General features: G+C 48.5%; 1 protein-coding gene across 1 annotated transcript in view; it reads right to left on the bottom strand.

The window, feature by feature from the left end:
- AP2S1 (adaptor related protein complex 2 subunit sigma 1) overlaps positions 1-24,197 on the bottom strand; it is a 46,825-nt gene that overhangs the window by 5,341 nt on the left and 17,287 nt on the right. Inside the window, exon 2 of the mRNA XM_063938420.1 lies at positions 1,332-1,481. Coding sequence (XP_063794490.1) covers positions 1,332-1,481 — 150 coding nt within the window. The remainder of the gene's footprint in view (positions 1-1,331; positions 1,482-24,197) is intronic.

The raw sequence follows: 24,197 nt of genomic DNA, 5'->3' as shown, positions 1-24,197 counted from the left end.
CTGTAACACTGGAGCGTGATCTGCGGGCTGCGTCCTCAGGTTCCCCTGTAACACTGTAGCGTGATCTGCGGGCTGCGTACTCCGGTTCCCCTGTAACAATGTACCGTGATCTGTGGGCTGCGTCCTCCGGTTCCCTTGTAACACTGGAGCGTGATCTGCGGGCTGCGTCCTCAGGTTCCCCTGTAACACTGTAGCATCATCTGCGGGCTGCGTCCTCCGGTTCCCCTGTAACAATGTAGCGTGATCTGCGGGCTGCGTCCTCCGGTTCCCTTGTAACACTGCAGCGTGATCTGTGGGCTGTGTCCTCAGGTTCCCCTGTTACAGTGTAGCGTGATCTGTGGGCTGTGTCCTCCGGTTCCCCTGTAACACTGTAGCATCATCTGCGGGCTGCGTACTCCGGTTCCCCTGTAACAATGTAGCGTGATCTGCGGGCTGCGTCCTCAGGTTCCCCTGTAACACTGGAGCGTGATCTGTGGGCTGCGTCCTCATGTTCCCCTGTAACACTGTAGCGTGATCTGCGGGCTGCGTCCTCAGGTTCCCCTGTTACACTGTAGCATCATCTGCGGGCTGCGTCCTCAGGTTCCCCTGTTACACTGTAGCATCATCTGCGGGCTGCGTACTCCGGTTCCCCTGTAACAATGTAGCGTGATCTGCGGGCTGCGTCCTCAGGTTCCCCTGTAACACTGGAGCGTGATCTGCGGGCTGCGTCCTCAGGTTCCCCTGTTACACTGGAGCGTGATCTGCGGGCTGCGTCCTCAGGTTCCCCTGTAACACTGGAGCGTGATCTGCGGGCTGCGTCCTCAGGTTCCCCTGTAACACTGTAGCGTGATCTGCGGGCTGCGTCCTCAGGTTCCCCTGTAACACTGGAGCGTGATCTGCGGGCTGCGTCCTCAGGTTCCCCTGCAACACTGTAGCGTGATCTGCGGGCTGCGTCCTCCGGTTCCCCTGTAACACTGTAGCGTGATCTGTGGGCTGCGTCCTCAGGATCCCCTGTAACACTGTAGCGTGATCTGTGGGCTGCGTCCTCAGGATCCCCTGTAACACTGTAGCGTGATCTGTGGGCTGTGTCCTCCGGTCCCCCTGTAACACTGTAGCGTGATCTGTGGGCTGTGTCCTCCGGTCCCCCTGTAACACTGTAGCGTGATCTGTGGGCTGTGTCCTCCGGTCCCCCTGTAACACTGGAGCGTGATCTGCGGGCTGCGTCCTCAGGTTCCCCTGCTACACTGTAGCGTGATCTGCGGGCTGCGTCCTCCGGTACCCCTGTAATACTGTACACCTGTGTAATGAAGGTGCTGGCTGTAGCTATATGTCAGCGCTAATTCTGCCGTTACCTCCACGAAGTTGGTGTGCTTCGCATCTCTGACCGTCACCACCGCATGGACCTCCTCAATCAGCTTCTGTTTCTCATCATCGTCAAACTGCATGTACCACTTCGCCAGGCGCGTCTTCCCTGCACGGTTCTGGATCAGGATGAAGCGGATCTGGGGAGAAGTGAAGAGAAGCGTACACCAGGATCACACAGGTGACGAGACGTTGGAGATATATATATGTGCTAAATGCCGCAAAGTAAGAAAGTTTTTAAAAAATATAAGTTAGTTTATTTTTATCAATTAACAAAATCTAAAGTGAATGAACAGAAGAGAAATCTAAATCAAATCAATATTTGGTGTGACCGCCATTACCTTCAAAAGGGCATCAATTCTTCTAGGTACACTTGCACACAGTTTTTGAGGGAACTCGACAGGGAGATTGTATCAAACATCTTGGAGAAGTAACCACAGATCTCCTGTGGATGTAGCTTGCTCACATCCTTCTGTCTCTTCATGTAATCCCAGACAGACTCGATGATGGCGAGATCAGGGCTCTGTGGGGCCATATCATCACTTCCAGGACTCCTCGTTCTTCTTTACGCTGAAGATGGTTCTGAATGACATTGGCTGTATGTTTGGGGTTGTTGTCCTGCTGCAGAACAAATTTAGAGCCAATCAGACGCCTCCCTGATGGCACTGCATGATGGATCAGTACCTGCCTGTATTTCCCATCATTGAAGACACCATTAATCCTGACCAGATACCCAACTCCATCCCAGCCTGCGCTGACTGTTGTGCCTGTCCGTCCTGTGGAGTTTGGTTGTTGGTTTGCCTGGGGGAAAGCTGTTCAGTTTTGTGACTTGGGTGGAGGGAGTCCAGGCATCTAACTGGCTCCATATTTACTCTACAGCAGGACAACGACCCCCAACATACAGCCAATGTCATTAAGAACTATCTTCAGTGTAAAGAAGAACAAGGAGTCCGGGAAATGATGATATGGCCCCCACAGAGCCCTGCTGTCACCATCATCGAGTCTGTCTGGGATTACATGAAGGGACAGAAGGATCTGAGCAAGCTACATCCACAGAAGATCTGTGGTTACTTCTCCAAGATGTTTGGAACAGCCTCCCTGCCGAGTTCCTTCAAAAACTGTGTGCAAGTGTACCTAGAAGAATTGATGGTGCTTTGAAGACAAAGGATGGTCACACCAAATATTGATGTGATTGAGATTTCTCTTCTGTTCATTCACTTTGCACTTTGTTAATTAATAAAAATAAAATATTAACACTCCTATGTGTGAAAGCATTCTTACTGTGCAGTAGTTTTTCCACACCTGCCTAAAACTTTTGCACAGTACTGTATATACGTACATACAGACAGAAGAGGGATGGGAGATGTGTGTGTATATAAATAGATGGGAGGATAATATTTATGTATATATAGGTGATGTATAGGTTATTTACAGATAGATGAGGGTATATAGGTGATGTATACGATGTATACAGAGGAATGGTGGGGTTTGTATATATATATATATATATATATATATATATATATATATATATATATATATATATCAATGTGTAAGTATATATAAATGATGTATAGGAGATATACAGAGGAGGGGTAGTGAATATTTGTGTGTATCTATAGGTGATGTACAGGACACATACACAGGAGGTCTGGGGCATATATATGTGTATATAGATGGGATGGTATATATGTATCTATAGGTGATGTACAGGACACACACACAGGATGGCTAGAGTATATATGGGGTACATACTGTATATGTGTGTATATGCAGGACATATACACAGGAGGGTTGGGGTATATAAATGTGCATATAGATGGGAGGATGTGTATATATATATATATATATATATATATATATATATTTCTCTTAAGTCCACAGGATAACATTGGGATATGATGACACAACAGCGGATTTGCACCAATCGGTCAATGCTTTCGGCCTCCCAGCATGCAACGGGCCCATCCATATATCCCCGCTTCCTGGCTCGGGGAAATCAATTGTTTTTCCATAGCTCAAGGCAGGAGCATCATGTGGAGCCCTAATCAGGCGAGAAGAACACACATGCACATTCTTCCGTACAAGAAGAAGATGTTAGTGAATGAAAGGATCCTCAAATCAGGTGCGTCAGGGTGGGATCCCTGTGGATACTGTGGACTTAGGAGAAATACCATTATCAACGGTAAGTTCTTACCAAAACGTATATTTCTCCGGCAGGGTCTACAGGTTATTCACAGGATAACATTGGGATGTTTCAAAGCAATTTAGTGGTGGCGGATGCTCCTGATTGGACAGGAGAATCCTTCGCCCGAATTCAGCGTCATGAGAGGCAAAGGTATCAATGGCATAATGTCTAATGAATGTGTTATTGGAAGACCATGTGGCTGCCTTACATATCTGTTCTGCTGAAGCACTACGTTGTGCTGCCCATGAAGGACCTACCTTATGTGTAGAGTGAGCAGAGACATTAGCTGGAACATGGAGATCAGCTCAAGAATATGCTTCCGAAATCGTCATCCGAAGCCACCTCGCCAGTGTCTGCTTATCAGCAGGCCATCCTCTCTTGTGAAATCCGTAGGGAACGAAGAGAGAATCTGTTTTTCTGATGGCACTGGTACGATCCACGTAGATCCTTGAGGCACAGACTACGTCCAACGATGCATCTCCCACAAAAAGGTCCAGCCCTTGGAAAGCCGGAACTACAATTTCTTCGTTAAGGTGGAATTTAGACACCACCTTAGGAAGATACCTAGATTTAGTTCTGAGAACTGCTCTATCTGGATAAAAAAAAGTCAGAAATGGAGGACGACATAACAACGCCCCTAAATCTGAAACTCTTCTAGCTGATGCCATGGCCAGTAGAAAGAGAACTTTAGCTGTCAACCATTTAAGAGCCACTCTTTTTAGTGGTTCAAATGGGGCAACCTGAAGGGCCTTTAGGACTAACCTTAAGTCCCAAAGCACTATAGGAGGAACAAAAGGAGGGTGAATCTGCAGCATTTCCTGGAAACAAATGCGCACATCCTGTAGGTCAGCAATTTTCCTTTTAGAACCATACAGTCAATGCTGACACTTGTACTCTCAAGGAGCCATCCGCAGACCATAGTCCATTCCTACCTAAAGGGATGCTAAGACTCTGAAATTTTGAAACCCAAGGTCAAATTTCCAGTTACTGCACCACTGAATATAGGTTTGCCATATTCGGTGATAAAGCGAGTTAAGGAAGGCTTCCTTACTCTGAGCATTTTTTTAAATTACCTGTTGTGAGATCCTCTTGCTTTCAGGATGGAAGTCTCAAGAGCCACACCGTCAAAGACAGCTGATCCAAGTGCTTGTAAAAACAAGGACCCTGAGACAGTAGATCTGGATGTTGAGGGAGTAGGAATTGAGCATCCATCGACAGCCTCTGCAGATCTGTGTAACACTGCCTTCTGGACCAAGCCGGAGCTATTAGTATCACTGCACCCTTACCTTGTCTTACCTTTCTCATCACCCCGAGTCACAGGGTGATTGGTGGAAACACATGAGCCAGACGAAAGTTCCATTTCATTGACAGGTCATCCAAAAAGGTCGCTAAGGGATCCTTTGTTCTTGACCCATATGTGGAAACTTCGTTGTTCTGACGGGACACCATGAGATCTATCTCCGGTAACCCCTATTGTCTACCAGAGTTTGTAAGACATTGGGGTGTAAAGCCTATTTGTGCATGAATGGCGTGTCTACTGAGAAAATCCGCTTCCCAGTTTAGGACTCCCGGAATTAATACTGCAGACAAGGCTGGATAATGAAGTTCTGCCCATCTTAACGTGTGATTTACCTTCTTCATTGTGTTTTGGCTGCGAGTTCCTCCCTGATGGTTGAGGTACGCTAATGCAACTGGTTTGCCCTGAACGATGTTCTTTGCTTGAATAAATGCCATAAATATGGCCCGAAGTTTCAATATATTTATTGGCAAGCAACTTTCTACCTTGGTCCACTGCCCCTGGAAACAACTCCTTCCTGACACTGCTCCCCAGCCCTGAAGGCTGGCCATCCATTGTCAGAGTTTCCCAATCTGATATCCAAAGAAGTCTCCCTTTGTCCAGATAGGATGTCTGTAGCCACCGGGCTATTGACCTCCTAACTTCCAGAGGAAAGACCATAATCTGCGCTTTTAATGTCGTTCCACTTGGAAAAGATCAGACGTTGCAGATGTATTGAGTGGAACTGAATATACTTCATCAAGCCGAATGTCTACACCACAGGTTCTCAAACTCGGTCCTCAGGACTCCACACGGTTCATGTTTTCCAGGTCACCTGTACATTTTTAAAATGTGACAGTTGGCGATACACAGTACACCTGCTGGGTGACATGGAAAACGTGAACCGTGTGGTGTCCTGAGGACCGAGTTTGAGAACTACTGGTCTACACCATCAAACCCATCACATGCATTACCGCGTAAATGGTTATCGTTTAACTGTGTAGCAACTCCTGAATCCTTAAATGACTTTTGGATATTTTGTTCAGAGATAAAATTACTCTCTGAATACCCAATTCCAACACAGACACCAAGCGAGTCATCCGTTGTGACTGAACCAGGGACGACTTTGCCCAATTTATGAGCCAACCGTATCTCTGTAAACAAGCTACTGTCTGTTGCAGATGACACAATCAATTCCTGAGATTGTGCCAGGATTAATAAGTAGTGAAGGTATGGAAAAATCTTTATCCCCTGCTAATGGAGATAAGATGCCATCACCACCATAATTTTGGTGAATACTCTGGGAGCTGTGGTCAGTCTATATGGTAGGGCCTGAAACTGAAAATGATGCTGGAGGATAGCAAACCTGAGATAGTACTGATGGGACAGTGCTATAGGAACATGTAGGTAAGCATCCTGGATATCCAGGGGTACCATAAAATCCTCCGGCTCCATGGACAAAATAATGGAACGTAAAGTTTCCATATGAAACCGAGGCACCCAAATACAAATGCATCACCGTGAGATACCGCTTCTTGCACCCAGGCATCTGTGGTAGACTGCTGCCAGTTCTGTGCAAACTGAAGAAGATGGAGGCCCGCACCATCAGGCTGATGGTTTATCTTCTGATTTAGAAGCTGGTCCTCTGGTAGCCCAATACTTTTTTGGTCTTACCAGACTTGTTGGATTGGGACTATTTACCAGCACCCTTTCCTTTTCCTTGATTCCAAAAGTGCAGAAAAAGCTGGAAATCTAGGCTTCAATAAGTGTGTGGAAGGAAACTTCACTCATCGACTCTCTTATCCGTGACATCATTTATTGATGTTGAAGGCAGAGGTAATGTAGATTTTTGCACCAATCTAAAGATATGCGTATCTACTTTGGGAACCACCTCCCTTTTTTAAACAGTCCCCAGCCGGAAGAGGATAATTGGAATTCCATTTCCTTGGAATTCTAACTTCTTACTGGACGTAACCCAAGCTTCTTGCATAATTTCCATCAGCTGATCTGACCGAGGACTCAGTCCTGTTTTGGGACGTTTACACACAGGTACCTTAGTTTTTAACAAATGCTCTGCTGCCTCTTCTAAGGATAGTTTGGTTTTTATAGCATTAATTAGCTCAGGTATGTCCACTGAGCTGAGGCCTTCCTCCTCGTCTCTGTATGCAGACCCGAAGTGCGATGAGTCCTCATCCTCCGACAAGTCCTCATCTGAAACATGTGTAGACTACTTTTGTTGAGAGGCTGCCAATTCCCGTGGTGGATGTGATAACCCCAGGAGGAATGTTGCATGTAAGGGTTAAAAGGGTAACCTATCCCTGGTATAAGAGCTGGCATTATCCGCTCAGCTATGCTGGATGTCTGTTCAAAAGCAGCCCATGCGGGTTCAACTAGAACCTGTGCTTGCCCCGGATTATTTAAGAGACTACGGTGAAAGCTAAAACAATTTGCACATAATCCATTTTGAACCAGATCCTGAGAGGTTAACCTAGCTTCGCAAGACAAACATGAAATGTGTGTTGGTGTTTGTGTGCAAAGTGTATTTAACTCACCCTTGCCGCTCTTAGACATGATAAATAAATCACACACCTGTACAGTGTTAACTACACAATTTGTGACTGTAATCACTCTAAATTTTGTTAAAGTGACACACAATCCGATCCCTCCCTGCTTTGCACCAGCATTGAGGATCAGAATACACAGAAAAACTGACCGAATTATAGTAAAGTCAGCAATCACACTAGCAATCAGTCACAGGTTATACATTAGTATAATAAGCAATATGAGCACATAATCAACTACAAATACATTTCAAGTATGTAGGAAAAACATATTACTGCATTACCTTATATAGGAGTTTTAACCGCATTCAGTTGCACAGCTAAAGAAAACAGCAGCAATAGTTTACAGACTTAAATGCATCAGGCGCTTAACCAACTATTCGTACTCAAAGGTAGATAGAGACTTAGTGCTGTATCACCCGGCTCAGGAGAGTGGAATACAGGGAGACTCACCCCGCTTCCAGGACCGATCAATACGTTAGCGAACGCTGAGTGGATCCAGACGCTAATAGTGTACACAACCGCTCTGTGAACCTACAGTGAAAACAGACTCCAGAATGAACACTGACGCACCAGTCACACAGCAGCCTATGCTGCGATTGGGTCCTTTTAGTTACACAGCGTCTCAGACGGAAGCAGGAACTCAGTTCATGGTGGGAAACTGGTCATGAACTGGGGGGGCCTAGCGCTGGTGTACCCTAGGTGGCAGCTGCGTCAGCGACTGTTTGGTAGTCTCCTCCCAAAACAGTGCAGCTGTGTCCATGCTCCCCCTCTAAGCGGAACCGATGCCTTACCTTCTCCCAGTGTTCCGGCCACAGCCTGGTAACGTCTGCTGGACCTGCTAGTACATCCGACACAGACGCATGCCGAAACAGCCCTGTACTCGTTGGTAAGCATTGTCGCGACCCGGCGGGGAGTTGTTGGAGCGACTCTTTCTAAGGTACGTATAAGACGCTGTTTAGAAAGATCCCTCAGAAGAATAGTAAGACTATAAAAATAAAATAAAAAAAGCTTATGGTTGCTAAAAACCAGCAGCCCTGTGACCATGGTCCGGCTCCTGCAGCATAAAAATAAACAACAACTATGCCTGAGCCAGGAGGCGGCGATACATGGACGGGCCCGTTGCATGCTGGGAGGCCGAAAGCTTTGACCGATTGGTGCAAATCCGCTGTTGCGATATAGATATATATATATATATATTATATGCAGTACACATACACAGGAGGGCTGGGGTATATATGTGTGTACATAGATCAGAGGTTCTCAAACTCGGTCCTCGGGAGCCCAAACAGTGCATGTTTTGCAGGTAACCCAGCAGGTGCACAGGTGTATTAATTACTCACGGACACATTTTAAAAGGTCCACAGGTGGAGCTAATTATTTCACTTGCGATTCTGTGAGGAGACCTGCAAAACATGCACTGTGTGGGCTCCCGAGGACCGAGTTTGAGAACCTCTGACAGATGATAGATGGGAGGGTACATGAGTATATATAAGTGATGTACAAGACACATACACATGAGGGCTAGGGTATATAATAAGATTTTAAACCTACCGGTAAATCTTTATCTCCTAGTCCGTAGAGGATGCTGGGGACTCCGTAAGGACCATGGGGTATAGACGGGCTCCGCAGGAGACATGGGCACTATAAAGAACTTTAGATGGGTGTGCACTGGCTCCTTCCTCTATGCCCCTCCTCCAGACCTCAGTTAGAGAAACTGTGCCCAGAGGAGACTGACAGTACGAGGAAAGGATTTTTGTTAATCTAAGGGCAAGATTCATACCAGCCCACACCATCCACACCGTATAACCTGGAATATACGCAACCAGTTAACAGTATGAACAAAACAGACTCCCAACTGTAACATAACCCTTATGTAAGCAACAACTATATACAAGTCATGCAGAAATACGTACGCACTGGGACGGGCGCCCAGCATCCTCTACGGACTAGGAGAAAAAGATTTACCGGTAGGTTTAAAATCTTATTTTCTCTTACGTCCTAGAGGATGCTGGGGACTCCGTAAGGACCATGGGGATTATACCAAAGCTCCAGACCGGGCGGGAGAGTGCGGATGACTCTGCAGCACCGATTGAGCAAACAGGAGGTCCTCCTCAGCCAAGGTATCAAACTTGTAGAATTTAACAAAAAAGTGTTTGACCCCGACCAAGTCGCCGCTCGGCAAAGCTGCAAAGCCGAGACGCCTCGGGCAGCCGCCCAAGAAGAGCCCACCTTCCTAGTGGAATGGGCCTTTACCGAATTTGGTAACGGCAATCCAGCCGTAGAATGAGCCTGCTGAATCGTGTTACAGATCCAGCGAGCAATAGTCTGCTTAGAAGCAGGAGCGCCAACTTTGTTGGCTGCATACAGGACAAACAGTGCCTCTGTTTTCCTAATCCGAGCCGTCCTGGCTACGTAAATTTTTAGGGCCCTGACTACATCAAGGGACTTGGAATCCTCCAAGTCTCCCGTAGCCACAGGCACCACAATAGGTTGGTTCATATGAAATGATGACACCACCTTACGCAAAAATTGAGGACGAGTCCTCAACTCTGCTCTATCCACATGGAAAATCAGATAGGGGCTCTTATGAGACAAAGCCGCCAATTCGGACACCCGCCTTGCAGATGCCAAGGACAACAACATGACCACCTTCCAAGTAAGATATTTTAATTCAACTGTCTGAAGAGGTTCAAACCAGTGAGAATTTAGGAACTGTAACACCACGTTAAGGTCCCATGGTGCCACTGGGGGCACAAAAGGAGGCTGGATGTGTAGCACTCCTTTTACAAAAGTCTGGACTTCTGGGAGAGAAGCCAATTCCTTCTGGAAGAATATAGATAGGGCCGAAATCTGTACCTTAATGGAGCCTAACTTTAGGCCTATATCCACTCCTGTCTGTAGAAAGTGGAGAAAACGGCCCAGATGAAACTCTTCCGTAGGAGCATTCTTGACTTCACACCAAGATACATATTTCCTCCAGATACGGTGATAATGTTTCGCCGTCACCTCCTTCCTAGCCTTCATCAGAGTAGGGATGACTTCCTCTGGAATACCTTTCCCAGCTAGGATTCGGTGCTCAACCGCCATGCCGTCAAATGTAACCGCGGTAAGTCCTGGAACACACAGGGCCCCTGCTGCAACAGGTCCTCCCTGAGAGGAGGAGGCCATGGATCTTCTGTGAGCATCTCCTGAAGATCTGAATACCAGGCCCTTCGAGGCCAATCTGGAACAATGAGTATTGTCTGCACTCTTTTTCGTCTTATGATTCTCAATATTTTTGAGATGAGAGGAAGAGGAGGGAACACATAGACCGGACTGAAACACCCATGGTGTCACCAGGGAATCCACCGCTACTGCCTGAGGGTCCCTTGACCTGGCACAATACCTCCGAAGCTTCTTGTTGAGGCGTGACGCCATCATGTCTATTTGAGGAAGTCCCCAAAGACTTGTTATCTCTGCAAAAACTTCTTGATGAAGTCCCCACTCTACTGGATGGAGATCGTGTCTGCTGAGGAAGTCTGCTTCCCAGTTGTCCACTCCCGGAATGAATACCGCTGACAGAGCGCTTACGTGATTTTCTGCCCATCGTAGAATCCTGGTGGCTTCCGCCATTGCCACTCTGCTCCTTGTCCCGCCTTGGCGATTTACATGAGCCACGGCTGTGACGTTGTCCGATTGAATCAGAACAGGTAGGTCGCGAAGAAGATTCTCCACTTGTCGTAGGCCTTTGTATATGGCCCTTAATTCCAGTATGTTGATGTGTAGACAAGCCTCCTGGCTTGACCATAGTCCATGAAAATTTCTTCTTTGTGTGACTGCTCTCCATCCTCAGAGGCTCGCGTCCGTGGTCATCAGAACCCAGTCTTGAATGCCGAACCTGCGACCCTCTAGAAGGTGAGCACTCTGCAACCACCACAGGAGAGACACCCTGGCCCTGGGGGACAGGGTTATTTTCTGATGTATTTGAAGATGGGACCCGGACCACTTGCCCAGAAGGTCCCACTGAAACGTCCTTGCATGAAACCTGCCGAAGGGGATGGCTTCGTAGGTCGCCACTATTTTCCCCAGTACTTGAGTGCATTGATGGACTGACACTTTTCGGTTTTAACAGGTCTCTGACCATGTTCTTGAGTTCTTGGGCTTTTTCCATCGGGAGAAAAACCCTCTTTTGTTCTGTGTCCAGAATCATGCCTAAGAAAGACAGTCGAGTCGTTGGAACCAACTGTGACTTTGGTAGATTCAGGATCCAGACATGCTGCTGCAGCACTCTCAGGGAGACCGACACGCTTTTCTGCAACTGTTCCTTTGATCTCGCTTTTATCAGGAGATCGTCCAAGTACGGGATAATTGTGACTCCTTGTCTGCGCAGGAGCACCATCATTTCCGCCATTACCTTGGTGAAAACCCTCGGGGCCATGGAAAGCCCAAACGGCAACGTCTGAAACTGGTAATGACAGTCCTGTACAGCGAATCTCAGGTATGCCTGATGAGGAGGATATATGGGGACGTGAAGGTATGCATCCTTTATGTCCAGTGACACCATAAAACCCCCCCCTTCCAGGCTGGAGATAACAGCCCTGAGCGATTCCATCTTGAACTTTTTCAAGTACAGGTTTAGGGATTTTAAATTTAGAATGGGTCTGACCGAGCCATCCGGTTTCGGGACCACAAATAGGGTTGAATAGTACCCTTTTACCCGTTGTATTTTGGGGAACCTTGATAATCACTTGCTGTTGACACAGCTTTTGAATTGCAGCTAAAACTATCTCCCTCTCAGGGGGAGAAGCTGGTAAAACAGATTTGAAGAATCGGCGAGGAGGCACGTCTTCCAATTCCAGCTTGTAGCCTTGGGATACAATTTCCATCGCCCAAGGATCCACGTCCGACTGAACCCAGACGTGGCTGAAGAGTCGAAGACGTGCCCCCACCGGCGCGGACTCCCTCAGTGGAGCCCCAGCGTCATGCGGTGGATTTAGTAGAAGCCGGGGAGGACTTCTTCTCCTGGGAACTAGCCGAAGCAGGCATTCTTTTCCCTCTACCCTTACCTCTGGCGAGGAAGGAAGAGCCCCGACCTCTTCTGGACTTATGCGACCGAAAGGACTGCATCTGATACTGTGGTGTTTTCTTTTGCTGCGGGGGAACATAAGGCAGAAAAGTAGATTTACCTGCGGTAGCTGTGGAAACCAGGTCCGTGAGACCTTCCCCAAATAAAACCTCACCCTTGTAAGGCAAAACTTCCATATGCCTCTTTGAGTCGGCATCACCCGTCCATTGGCGGGTCCACAATGCTCGCCTAGCAGAAATCGCCATGGCGTTGGCTCTCGACCCTAGCATCCCAACGTCTCTCCAAGCGTCTCTCATATATAAGACTGCGTCCTTGATGTGACCGAAAGTCAATAAAATGGTATCCCTATCTAGGGTATCAATATCAGCTGATACGGTATCTGTCCAAGTTGCTACCGCGCTACAAACCCAAGCCGATGCTATTGCCGGTCTGAGCAAGGCACCCGTATGTGTATATATTGATTTTAAAGTCGTTTCCTGTCTGCGATCAGCAGGATCCTTGAGGGCTGCCGTGTCTGGAGACGGTAGCGCCACCTTCTTGGATAAGCGCGTTAAAGCCTTGTCCACCCTGGGCGAGGATTCCCACCGTACCCTGTCCTGTGCAGGGAAAGGATACGCCATAAGAATTCTTTTGGGAATCTGCAGTTTCTTGTCTGGAGTTTCCCAAGCCTTTTCAAATAACGCATTCAGCTTATGAGATGGGGGAAAGGTAACCTCAGGTTTCTTTTCCTTAAACATGTGGACCCTCGTGTCAGGGACAGAGGGGTCATCTGTGATATGCAAAACATCTTTTATTGCAATAATCATATAATGAATACTTTTGGCCACCCTTGGGTGTAACCTTGCATCATCGTAGTCGACACTGGAGTCAGAATCCGTGTCGGTATCAGTGTCTGCTATTTGGGATAGGGGACGTTTTTTGAGACCCTGAGGGGCCCTGTGACACCGTCAAAGCCATTGATTGACTCCCTGTATTATCCCTGGATTCTGCTTTGTCTAATCTCTTATGTTATAAAGTCACATTTGCATTTAAAACATTCCACATGTCCAACCAATCAGGTGTCGGCGTTGCCGACTGAGACACCACAATCATCTGCTCCACCTCCTTAGATGAGCCTCCACTTAGATGCTCCTCCACTTAGATGAGCCTTCCGCTTCAGACATGCCGACACACGCGTACCGACACCCCCACACACACAGGGATATATTTATATGGAGACAGTTCCCCAATAAGGCCCTTTGGAAAGACAGAGAGAGAGTATGCCAGCACACACCCAGCGCCAACTGACACTGGAAACTAAATTCCCAGATAAACAGCGCTTTTATATAATTATATGTATATATACACTCACTGCGCCTTACAAGTGCCCCCCCCCCCCCCCCCCCCTATTTTTTGCCCTGTGTCACCGTGTTTAGCAGGGGAGAGTCCGGGGAGCCAGCTTCTCTGCAGTGTGCTGTGGAGAAAATGGCGCTGGTTAGTGCTGTGGGATCAAGCTCCGCCCCCTCAGTGGCGGGCTTCGGTCCCGCTCAATTTTTCAATACTGGCGGGGGATTATAATATATACTGCCTCCGCAGCCTATATATGCCTGTTAGCCAGTCCTAGAGGTTTAATATTGCTGCCCAGGGCGCCCCCCCTGCGCCCTGCACCCATCAGTGCCTGCAGTGTGTGTTGTGTGTGGGAGCAATGGCGCGCAGCGTTACCGCTGCGCTTTACCTCAGAGAAGATCTGAAGTCTTCTGCCGCCTTTGAAGTTTCTTCTTATACTCACCCGACTTCTATCTTCCGGCTCTGTGAGGAGGATGGCGGCGCGGCTTCGGGATGTACGGCGAGGGTGAGACCTGCGTTCCGACCCTCTGGAGCTAATGGTGTCCAGTAGCCTAAGAAGCAGAGCCTATCATTTAAGTAGGTCTGCTTCTCTCTCCTCAGTCCCACGATGCAGGGAGCCTGTTGCCAGCAGTGCTCCCTGAAAATAAAAAACCTAACAAAATTCTTTTTTCAGAGAAACTCAGGAGAGCTCCCCTGTAATGCACCCAGTCTCCTCTGGGCACAGGATCTAACTGAGGTCTGGAGGAGGGGCATAGAGGGAGGAGCAAGTGCACACCCATCTAAAGTTCTTTATAGTGCCCATGTCTCCTGCGGAGCCCGTCTATACCCCATGGTCCTTACGGAGTCCCCAGCATCCTCCAGGACTTAAGAGAAATAGGTGTATATAGATGATAGATGGGACGGTACATGAGTATATATAGGTGATGTAAAGGACACATACACAGGAGGGCTGGGGTATATATAGGTGTATATGCAGGATATATATGGTATATACAGGTGAGGACACATACACAGGACAGCTGGGGTATATATAGGTGTATATGCAGGATATATACACTGCTCAAAAAAATAAAGGGAACACTACAATAACACATCCTAGATCTGAATGAATGAAATATTCTTATTAAATACTTTGTTCTTTACATAGTTGAATGTGCTGACAACAAAATCGCACAAAAATGATCAATGGAAATCAAATTTATTAACCCATGGAGGTCTGGATTTGGAGTCACCCTCAAAATAAAAGTGGAAAAACACACTACAGACTGATCCAACTTTGATGTAATGTCCTTAAAACAAGTCAAAATGAGGCTCAGTAGTGTGTGTGGCCTCCACGTGCCTGTATGACCTCCCTACAACCCACACAAGTGGCTCCGGTAGTGCAGCTCATCCAGGATGGCACATCAATGCGAGCTGTGGCAAGAAGGTTTGCTGTGTCTGTCAGCGTAGTGTACAGAGCATGGAGGCGCTACCAGGAGACAGGCCAGTACATCAGGAGACGTGGAGGAGGCCGTAGGAGGGCAACAACCCAGCAGCAGGACCGCTACCTCCGCCTTTGTGCAAGGAGGAACAGGAGGAGCACTGCCAGAGCCCTGCAAAATGACCTCCAGCAAGCCACAAATGTGCATGTGTCTACTCAAATGATCAGAAACAGACTCCATGAGGGTGGTATGAGGGCCCGACGTCCACAGATGGGGGTTGTGCTTACAGCCCAACACTGTGCAGGACGTTTGGCATTTGCCAGAGAACACCAAGATTGGCAAATTCACCACTGGCGCCCTGTGCTCTTCACAGATGAAAGCAGGTTCTCACCGAGCACATGTGACAGACGTGACAGAGTCTGGAGACGCCAAGGAGAACGTTCTGCTGCCTGCAACATCCTCCAGCATGACCGGTTTGGCAGTGGGTCAGTAATGGTGTGGGGTGGCATTTCTTTGGGGGGCCGCACAGCCCTCCATGTGCTCGCCAGAGGTAGCCTGACTGCCATTAGGTACCGAGATGAGATCCTCAGACCCCTTGTGAGACCATATGCTGGTGCGGTTGGCCCTGGGTTCCTCCTAATGCAAGACAATGCTAGACCTCATGTGGCTGGAGTGTGTCAGCAGTTCCTGCAAGATGAAGGCATTGATGCTATGGACTGGCCCGCCCGTTCCCCAGACCTGAATCCAATTGAGCACATCAAGTCTCGCTCCATCCACCACAGACTGTCCAGGAGTTGGCAGATGCTTTAGTCCAGGTCTGGGAGGAGATCCCTCAGGAGACCATCCGCCACCTCATCAGGAGCATGCCCAGGCATTGTAGGGAGGTCATACAGGCACGTGGAGGCCACACAGACACTACTGAGCCTCATTTTGACTTGTTTTAAGGACATTACATCAAAGTTGGATCAGCCTGTAGTGTGTTTTTCCACTTTAATTTTGAGGGTGACTCCAAATCCAGACCTCCATGGGTTAATAAATTTGATTTCCATTGATAATTTTTGTGTGATTTTGTTGTCAGCATATTCAACTATGTAAAGAACAAAGTATTTAATAAGAATATTTCATTCACTCAGATCTAGGATGTGTTATTTTAGGGCTGTAACACACACTCCGGTTTTTCCCGGATGGCAAAAAGCCGGACAAACTTTGGCCCTCATTCCGAGTTGTTCGCTCGGTAAAAATCTTCGCATCGCAGCGATTTTCCGCTTAATGCGCATGCGCAATGTCCGCACTGCGACTGCGCCAAGTAAATCTGCTATGCACTTAGTAATTTTACTCACGGCTTTTTCATCGTTCTGGCGATCGTAATGTGATTGACATGAAATGGGTGTTACTGGGCGGAAACAGGCCGTTTTATGGGCGTGTGGGAAAAAACGCTACCGTTTCCGGAAAAAACGCGGGAGTGGCCGGAGAAACGGAGGAGTGTCTGGGCGAACGCTGGGTGTGTTTGTGACGTCAAACCAGGAACGACAAGCACTGAACTGATCGCAGATGCCGAGTAAGTCTGGAGCTACTCAGAAACTGCTACGAGGTGTGTAATCGCAATATTGCGAATACACCGTTCGCAATTTTAAGATGCTAAGATTCACTCCCAGTAGGCGGCGGCTTAGCGTGAGCAACTCTGCTAAAATCGCCTTGCGAGCGAACAACTCGGAATGAGGGCCTTTGTCCGGCTTTTTGCCATCCGGGAGAAACCGGCAGAGTCTGTCACACAGGACGGCTTTGAGCCGTGTGTGATGCTGTGCGCATGCGCAGCATTAGACACGGTTCGGGAAAAATAAGAATTTACTTACCGATAATTCTATTTCTCGTAGTCCGTAGTGGATGCTGGGAACTCCGTAAGGACCATGGGGAATAGCGGCTCCGCAGGAGACTGGGCACAAAAGTAAAGCTTTAGAACTACCTGGTGTGCACTGGCTCCTCCCCCTATGACCCTCCTCCAAGCCTCAGTTAGGATACTGTGCCCGGACGAGCGTACACAATAAGGAAGGATTTTGAATCCCGGGTAAGACTCATACCAGCCACACCAATCACACCATATAACTTGTGATCTAAACCCAGTTAACAGCATGATAACAGAGGAGCCTCTAGAAAAGATGGCTCACTACAGCAATAACCCGATTTTTTTGGTAACAATAACTATGTACCAGTATTGCAGACAATCCGCACTTGGGATGGGCGCCCAGCATCCACTACGGACTACGAGAAATAGAATTATCGGTAAGTAAATTCTTATTTTCTCTAACGTCCTAAGTGGATGCTGGGGACTCCGTAAGGACCATGGGGATTATACCAAAGCTCCCAAACGGGCGGGAGAGTGCGGATGACTCTGCAGCACCAAATGAGAGAACTCCAGGTCCTCCTCAGCCAGGGTATCAAATTTGTAGAATTTTACAAACGTATTTGCTCCTGACCAAGTAGCTGCTCGGCAACGTTGTAAAGCCGAGACCCCTCGGGCAGCAGCCCAAGATGAGCCCACCTTCCTTGTGGAATGGGCTTTTACAGATTTTGGCTGTGGCAGGCCTGTCACAGAATGTGCAAGCTGAATTGTACTACAAATCCAACGAGCAATCGTCTGCTTAGAAGCAGGAGCACCCAGCTTGTTGGGTGCATACAGAATAAACAACGAGTCAGATTTTCTGACTCCAGCCGTCCTGGAAACCTATATTTCCAGGGCTCTGACAACGTCTAGCAACTTGGAGTCCTCCAAGTCCCTAGTAGCCGCAGGCACCACAATAGGTTGATTCAGGTGAAACGCTGAAAACCACCTTAGGGAGAAACTGAGGACAAGTCCTCAATTCCGCCCTGTCCGAATGGAAAATCAGATGAGGGCTTTTACAGGATAAAGCCGCCAATTCTGACACGCACCTGGCCCAGGCCAGGGCCAACAGCATGACCACTTTCCATGCGAGATATTTTAACTCCACATATTTAAGTGGTTCAAACCAATGTGACTTTTGGAACCCAAAAACTACATTTAGATCCCAAGGTGCCACTGGAGGCACAAAAGGAGGCTGTATATACAGTACCCCTTTCACAAACGTCTGAACTTCAGGGACTGAAGCTAGTTCTTTTTGGAAGAAAATTGACAGGGCCGAAATTTGAACCTTAATGGACCCCCATTTCAGGCCCATAGACACTCCTGTTTGCAGGAAATGTAGGAATCGACCTAGTTGAAAATTCCTCCGTCTGGGCCTTACTGGCCTCGCACCACGCAACATATTTTCGCCAAATGCGGTGATAATGTTTTGCGGTTATATCTTTCCTGGCTTTGATCAGGATAGGGATGACTTCATCCGGAATGCCTTTTTCCTTCAGGATCCGGCGTTCAACCGCCCTGCCGTTAAACACAGCCGCGGTAAGTCTTGGAACAGACAGGGTCCTTGCTGGAGCAGGTCCCTTCTTAGAGGTAGAGGCCACGGATCCTCCGTGAGCATCTCTTGAAGTTCCGGTTACCAAGTCCTTCTTGGCCAATCCGGAGCCACGAATATAGTGCTTACTCCTCTCCATCTTATAATTCTCAGTACCTTGGTTATGAGAGGCAGAGGAGGGAACACATACACTGACTGGTACACCCACTGTGTTACCAGAGCGTCTACAGCTATTGCCTGAGGGTCCCTTGACCTGGCGCAATACTTGTCGAGTTTTATAAACATGTGGAAGACTTCTGGGTGAAGTCCCCACTCTCCCGGGTGGAGGTCGTGTCTGCTGAGGAAGTCTGCTTCCCAGTTGTCCACTCCCAGAATGAATACTGCTGACAGTGCTATCACATGATTTTCCGCCCAGCGAAGAATCCTTGCAGCTTCTGCCATTGCCCTTCTGCTTCTTGTGTCACCCTGTCTGTTTACGTGGGTGACTGCCGTGATGTTGTCCGAATGGATCAACTCCGGGTGACCTTGAAGCAGAGGTCTTGCTGAGCTTAGAGCATTGTAAATGGCCCTTAGCTTCAGGATATTTATGTGAAGTGATGTCTCCAGGCTTGACCATAAGCTCTGGAAATTCCTTCCCTGTGTGACTGCTCCCCAGCCTCGCAGGCTGGCATCCGTGGTCACCAGGACCCAGTCCTGAATGTGCGGCCCTCTAGAAGATGAGCACTCTGCAACCACCACAGGAGAGACACCCTTGTGCTTGGTGACAGGGTTATCCGCTGATGCATCTGAAGATGCGACCCAGACCATTTGTCCAGCAGGTCCCACTGGAAAGTTCTTGCGTGGAATCTGCCGCATGGGATTGCTTCATAGGAAGCCACCATTTTTCCCAGAACCATCTCATTGATGTACTGAGACTTGGCTCGGTTATAGGAGGTTCCCGACTAGCTCGGATAACTCCCTGACTTTCTCCTCCGGGAGAAACACCTTTTTCTGGACTGTGTCCAGGATCATCCCTAGGAACAGAAGACGAGTCGTCGGAATCAGCTGCGATTTTGGAATATTGAGAATCCAATCGTGCTGCTGCAACACTACCTGAGATAGTGCTACACCGACCTCCAACTGTTCCCTGGATCTTACCCTTATCAGGGAATCGTCCAAGTAAGGGATAACTAAAATTCCCTTCCTTCGAAGGAGTATCATCATTTCGGCCATTACCTTGGTAAAGACCCGGGGTGCCGTGGACCATCCATACGGCAGCGTCTGAAACTGATAGTGACAGTTCTGTACCATAAACCTGAGGTACCCTTGGTGAGAAGGGTAAATTGGGACATGAAGGTAAGCATCCTTGATGTCCCGAGACATCATGTAGTCCTCTTCTTCCAGGTTCGCAATCACTGCTCTGAGTGACTCAATCTTGAATTTGAACCTCTGTATGTAAGTGTTCAAAGATTTTAGATTTAGAATCGGTCTCACCGAGCCGTCCGGCTTCGGTACCACAACAGTGTGGAATAATACCCCGTTCCCTGTTGCAGGAGGGGTACCTTGATTATCACCTGCTGGGAATACAGCTTGTGAATGGCTTCCAAAACTGTCTCCCTGTCAGAAGGAGACATCGGTAAAGCCGACTTTAGGAAACGGCGAGGGGGAGACGTCTCGAATTCCAATTTGTACCCCTGAGATATCACCTGAAGGATCCAGGGGTCTACTTGCGAGTGAGCCCACTGCGCGCTGAAATTCATTGAGACGGGCCCCCACCGTGCCTGATTCTGCTTGTAAAGCCCCAGCGTCATACTGAGGGCTTGGCAGAGGCGGGAGAGGGTTTCTGTTCCTGGGAACTGGCTGATTTCTGCAGCCTTTTTCCTCTCCCTCTGTCACGGGGCAGAAATGAGGAACCTTTTGCCCGCTTGCCCACGAAAAGACTGCGCCTGATAATACGGCGTCTTCTCATGTTGAGAGGCGACCTGGGGTACAAACGTGGATTTCCCAGCTGTTGCCGTGGCCACCAGGTCTGAAAGACCGACCCCAAATAACTCCTCCCCTTAATAAGGCAATACTTCCAAATGCCGTTTGGAATCCGCATCACCTGACCACTGTCGTGTCCTTAACCCTCTACTGGTAGAAATGGACAACGCGCTTAGACTTGATGCCAGTCGGCAAATATTCCGCTGTGCATCACGCATATATAGAAATGCATCTTTTAAATGCTCTATAGGCAATAATATACTGTCCCTATCTAGGGTATCAATATTTTCAGTCAGGGAATCCGACCACGCCAACCCAGCACTGCACATCCAGGCTGAGGCGATTGCTGGTCGCAGTATAACACCAGTATGTGTGTAACTACATTTTAGGATACCATCCTGCTTTCTATCAGCAGGATCCTTAAGGGCGGCCATCTCAGGAGAGGGTAGAGCCCTTGTTCTTACAAGCGTGTGAGCGCTTTATCCACCCTAGGGGGTGTTTCCCAACGCACCCTAACCTCTGGCGGGAAAGGATATAATGCCAATAACATTTTTGAAATTATCAGTTGTTATCGGGGGAAAACCACGCATCATCACACACCTCATTTAATTTCTCAGATTCAGGAAAACTACAGGTAGTTTTTCCTCACCGAACATAATACCCCTTTTTGGTGGTACTCGTATTATCAGAAATGTGTAAAACATTTTTCATTGCCTCAATCATGTAACGTCTGGCCCTACTGGAAGTCACATTTGTCTCTTCACCGTCGACACTGGAGTCAGTATCCGTGTCGGCGTCTATATCTGCCATCTGAGGTAACGGGCGCTTTAGAGCCCCTGACGGCCTATGAGACGTCTGGACAGGCACAAGCTGAGTAGCCGGCTGTCTCATGTCAACCACTGTCTTTTATACAGAGCTGACACTGTTACGTAATTCCTTCCAACAGTTCATCCACTCAGGTGTCGACCCCCTAGGGGGTGAGATCACTATTACAGGCAATCTGCTCCGTCTCCACATCATTTTTCTCCTCATACATGTTGACACAAACGTACCGACATACAGCACACACACAGGGAATGCTCTGATAGAGGACAGGACCCCACTAGCCCTTTGGGGAGACAGAGGGAGAGTTTGCCAGCACACACCAGAGCGCTATATATATACAGGGATAACCTTATATAAGTGTTTTTCCCCTTATAGCTGCTGTATCTTTAATACTGCGCGTAATTAGTGCCCACCCTCTCTTTTTTAACCCTTTCTGTAGTGTAGTGACTGCAGGGGAGAGCCAGGGAGCTTCCCTCCAACGGAGCTGTGAGGGAAAATGGCGCCAGTGTGCTGAGGAGATAGGCTCCGCCCCCTTATCGGCGGCCTTATCTCCCGTTTTTCTATGTATTCTGGCAGGGGTTAAATTCATCCATATAGCCCAGGAGCTATATGTGATGCATTTTTTTGCCATCCAAGGTGTTTTTATTGCGTCTCAGGGCGCCCCCCCCCAGCGCCCCGCACCCTCAGTGACCGGAGTGTGAAGTGTGCTGAGAGCAATGGCGCACAGCTGCAGTGCTGTGCGCTACCTTGTTGAAGACAGGACGTCTTCTGCCGCCGATTTTCCGGACCTCTTCTGTCTTCTGGCTCTGTAAGGGGGCCGGCGGCGCGGCTCTGGGACCCATCCATGGCTGGGCCTGTGATCGTCCCTCTGGAGCTAATGTCCAGTAGCCTAAGAAGCCCAATCCACTCTGCACGCAGGTGAGTTCGCTTCTTCTCCCCTTAGTCCCTCGATGCAGTGAGCCTGTTGCCAGCAGGTCTCACTGAAAATAAAAAACCTAAAACTAAACTTTTCACTAAGCAGCTCAGGAGAGCCACCTAGTTTGCACCCTTCTCGTTCGGGCACAAAAATCTAACTGAGGCTTGGAGGAGGGTCATAGGGGGAGGAGCCAGTGCACACCAGGTAGTTCTAAAGCTTTACTTTTGTGCCCAGTCTCCTGCGGAGCCGCTATTCCCCATGGTCCTTACGGAGTCCCCAGCATCCACTTAGGACCTTAGAGAAATTAGGTAAGGGCTTTTATAGGATAAAGCCGCCAATTCTGAGACACGCCTGGCTGAAGCCAGGGCTAACAGCATTACCACTTTCCATGTGAGATATTTTAAGTCCACAGTGGAGAGTGGTTCAAACCAATGTGATTTTAGGAACCCCAAAACTACATTGAGATCCCAAGGTGCCACTGGAGGCACAAAAGGAGGCTGTATATGCAGTACCCCCTTGACAAACGTCTGAACTTCAGGAACTGAAGCCAGTTCTTTTTGGAAGAAAATCGACAGGGCCGAAATTTGAACCTTAATGGACCCTAATTTTAGGCCCATAGACAGTCCTGTTTGCAGGAAATGCAGGAAACGACCCAGTTGAAATTCCTCTGTAGGGGCTTTCCTGGCCTCGCACCACGCAACATATTTACGCCAAAAACGGTGATAATGTTGTACGGTTACATCCTTCCTGGCTTTGATCAGGGTAGGGAGGACTTCATCCGGAATGCCTTTTTCCTTCAGGATCCGGCGTTCAACCGCCATGCCGTCAAACGCAGCCGCGGTAAGTCTTGGAACAGACAGGGTCCCTGCTGGAGCAGGTCCTTTCTTAGAGGTAGAGGCCACGGGTCCTCTGTGAGCATCTCTTGAAGTTCCGGGTACCAAGTCCTTCTTGGCCAATCCGGAGCCACGAGTATAGTCCTTACTCCTCTCCTCCTTATGATTCTCAGTACCTTGGGTATGAGAGGCAGAGGAGGGAACACATACACTGACTGGTACACCCACAGTGTTACCAGAGCGTCCACAGCTATTGCCTGAGGGTCCCCTGACCTGGCGCAATACCTGTCTAGTTTTTTGTTGAGGCGGGACGCCATCATGTCCACCTTTGGTTTTTCCCAACGGTTCACAATCATGTGGAAGACTTCTGGGTGAAGTCCCCACTCCCCCGGGTGGAGGTAGTGTCTGCTGAGGAAGTCTGCTTCCCAGTTGTCCACTCCCGGAATGAACACTGCTGACAGTGCTATCACATGATTTTCCGCCCAGCGAAGAATCCTTGCAACTTCTGTCATTGCCCTCCTGCTTCTTGTGCCGCCCTGTCTGTTTACGTGGGCGACTGCCGTGATGTTGTCCGACTGGATCAGCACCGGCTAACCTTGAAGCAGAGGTTTTGCTAGGCTTAGAGCATTGTAGATGGCCCTTAGCTCCAGGATATTTATGTGAAGTGATGTCTCCAGGCTTGACCACAAACCCTGGAAATTTCTTCCCTGTGTGACTGCTCCCCAGCCTCTCAGGCTGGCATCCGTGGTCACCAGGACCCAGTCCTGAATGCCGAATCTGCGGCCCTCTAGAAGATGAGCACTCTGCAACCACCACAGGAGAGACACCCTTGTCCTTGGTGACAAGATTATCCGCTGATGCATCTGAAGATGCGACCCGGACCATTTGTCTAGCAGATCCCACTGGAAGGTTCTTGCGTGGAATCTGCCGAATGGGATTGCTTCGTAAGAAGCCACCATCTTTCCCAGGACCCTTGTGCATTGATGCACTGAGACTTGGCCTGGCTTTAGGAGATTTCTGACTAGTTCGGATAACTCCCTGGCTTTCTC

The sequence above is a fragment of the Pseudophryne corroboree genome, chromosome 8 (genome assembly GCF_028390025.1).
Source record: "Pseudophryne corroboree isolate aPseCor3 chromosome 8, aPseCor3.hap2, whole genome shotgun sequence".
NCBI classification, from domain to species: domain Eukaryota; kingdom Metazoa; phylum Chordata; class Amphibia; order Anura; family Myobatrachidae; genus Pseudophryne; species Pseudophryne corroboree.
This window is presented reverse-complemented; position numbering and strand designations above follow the sequence as displayed.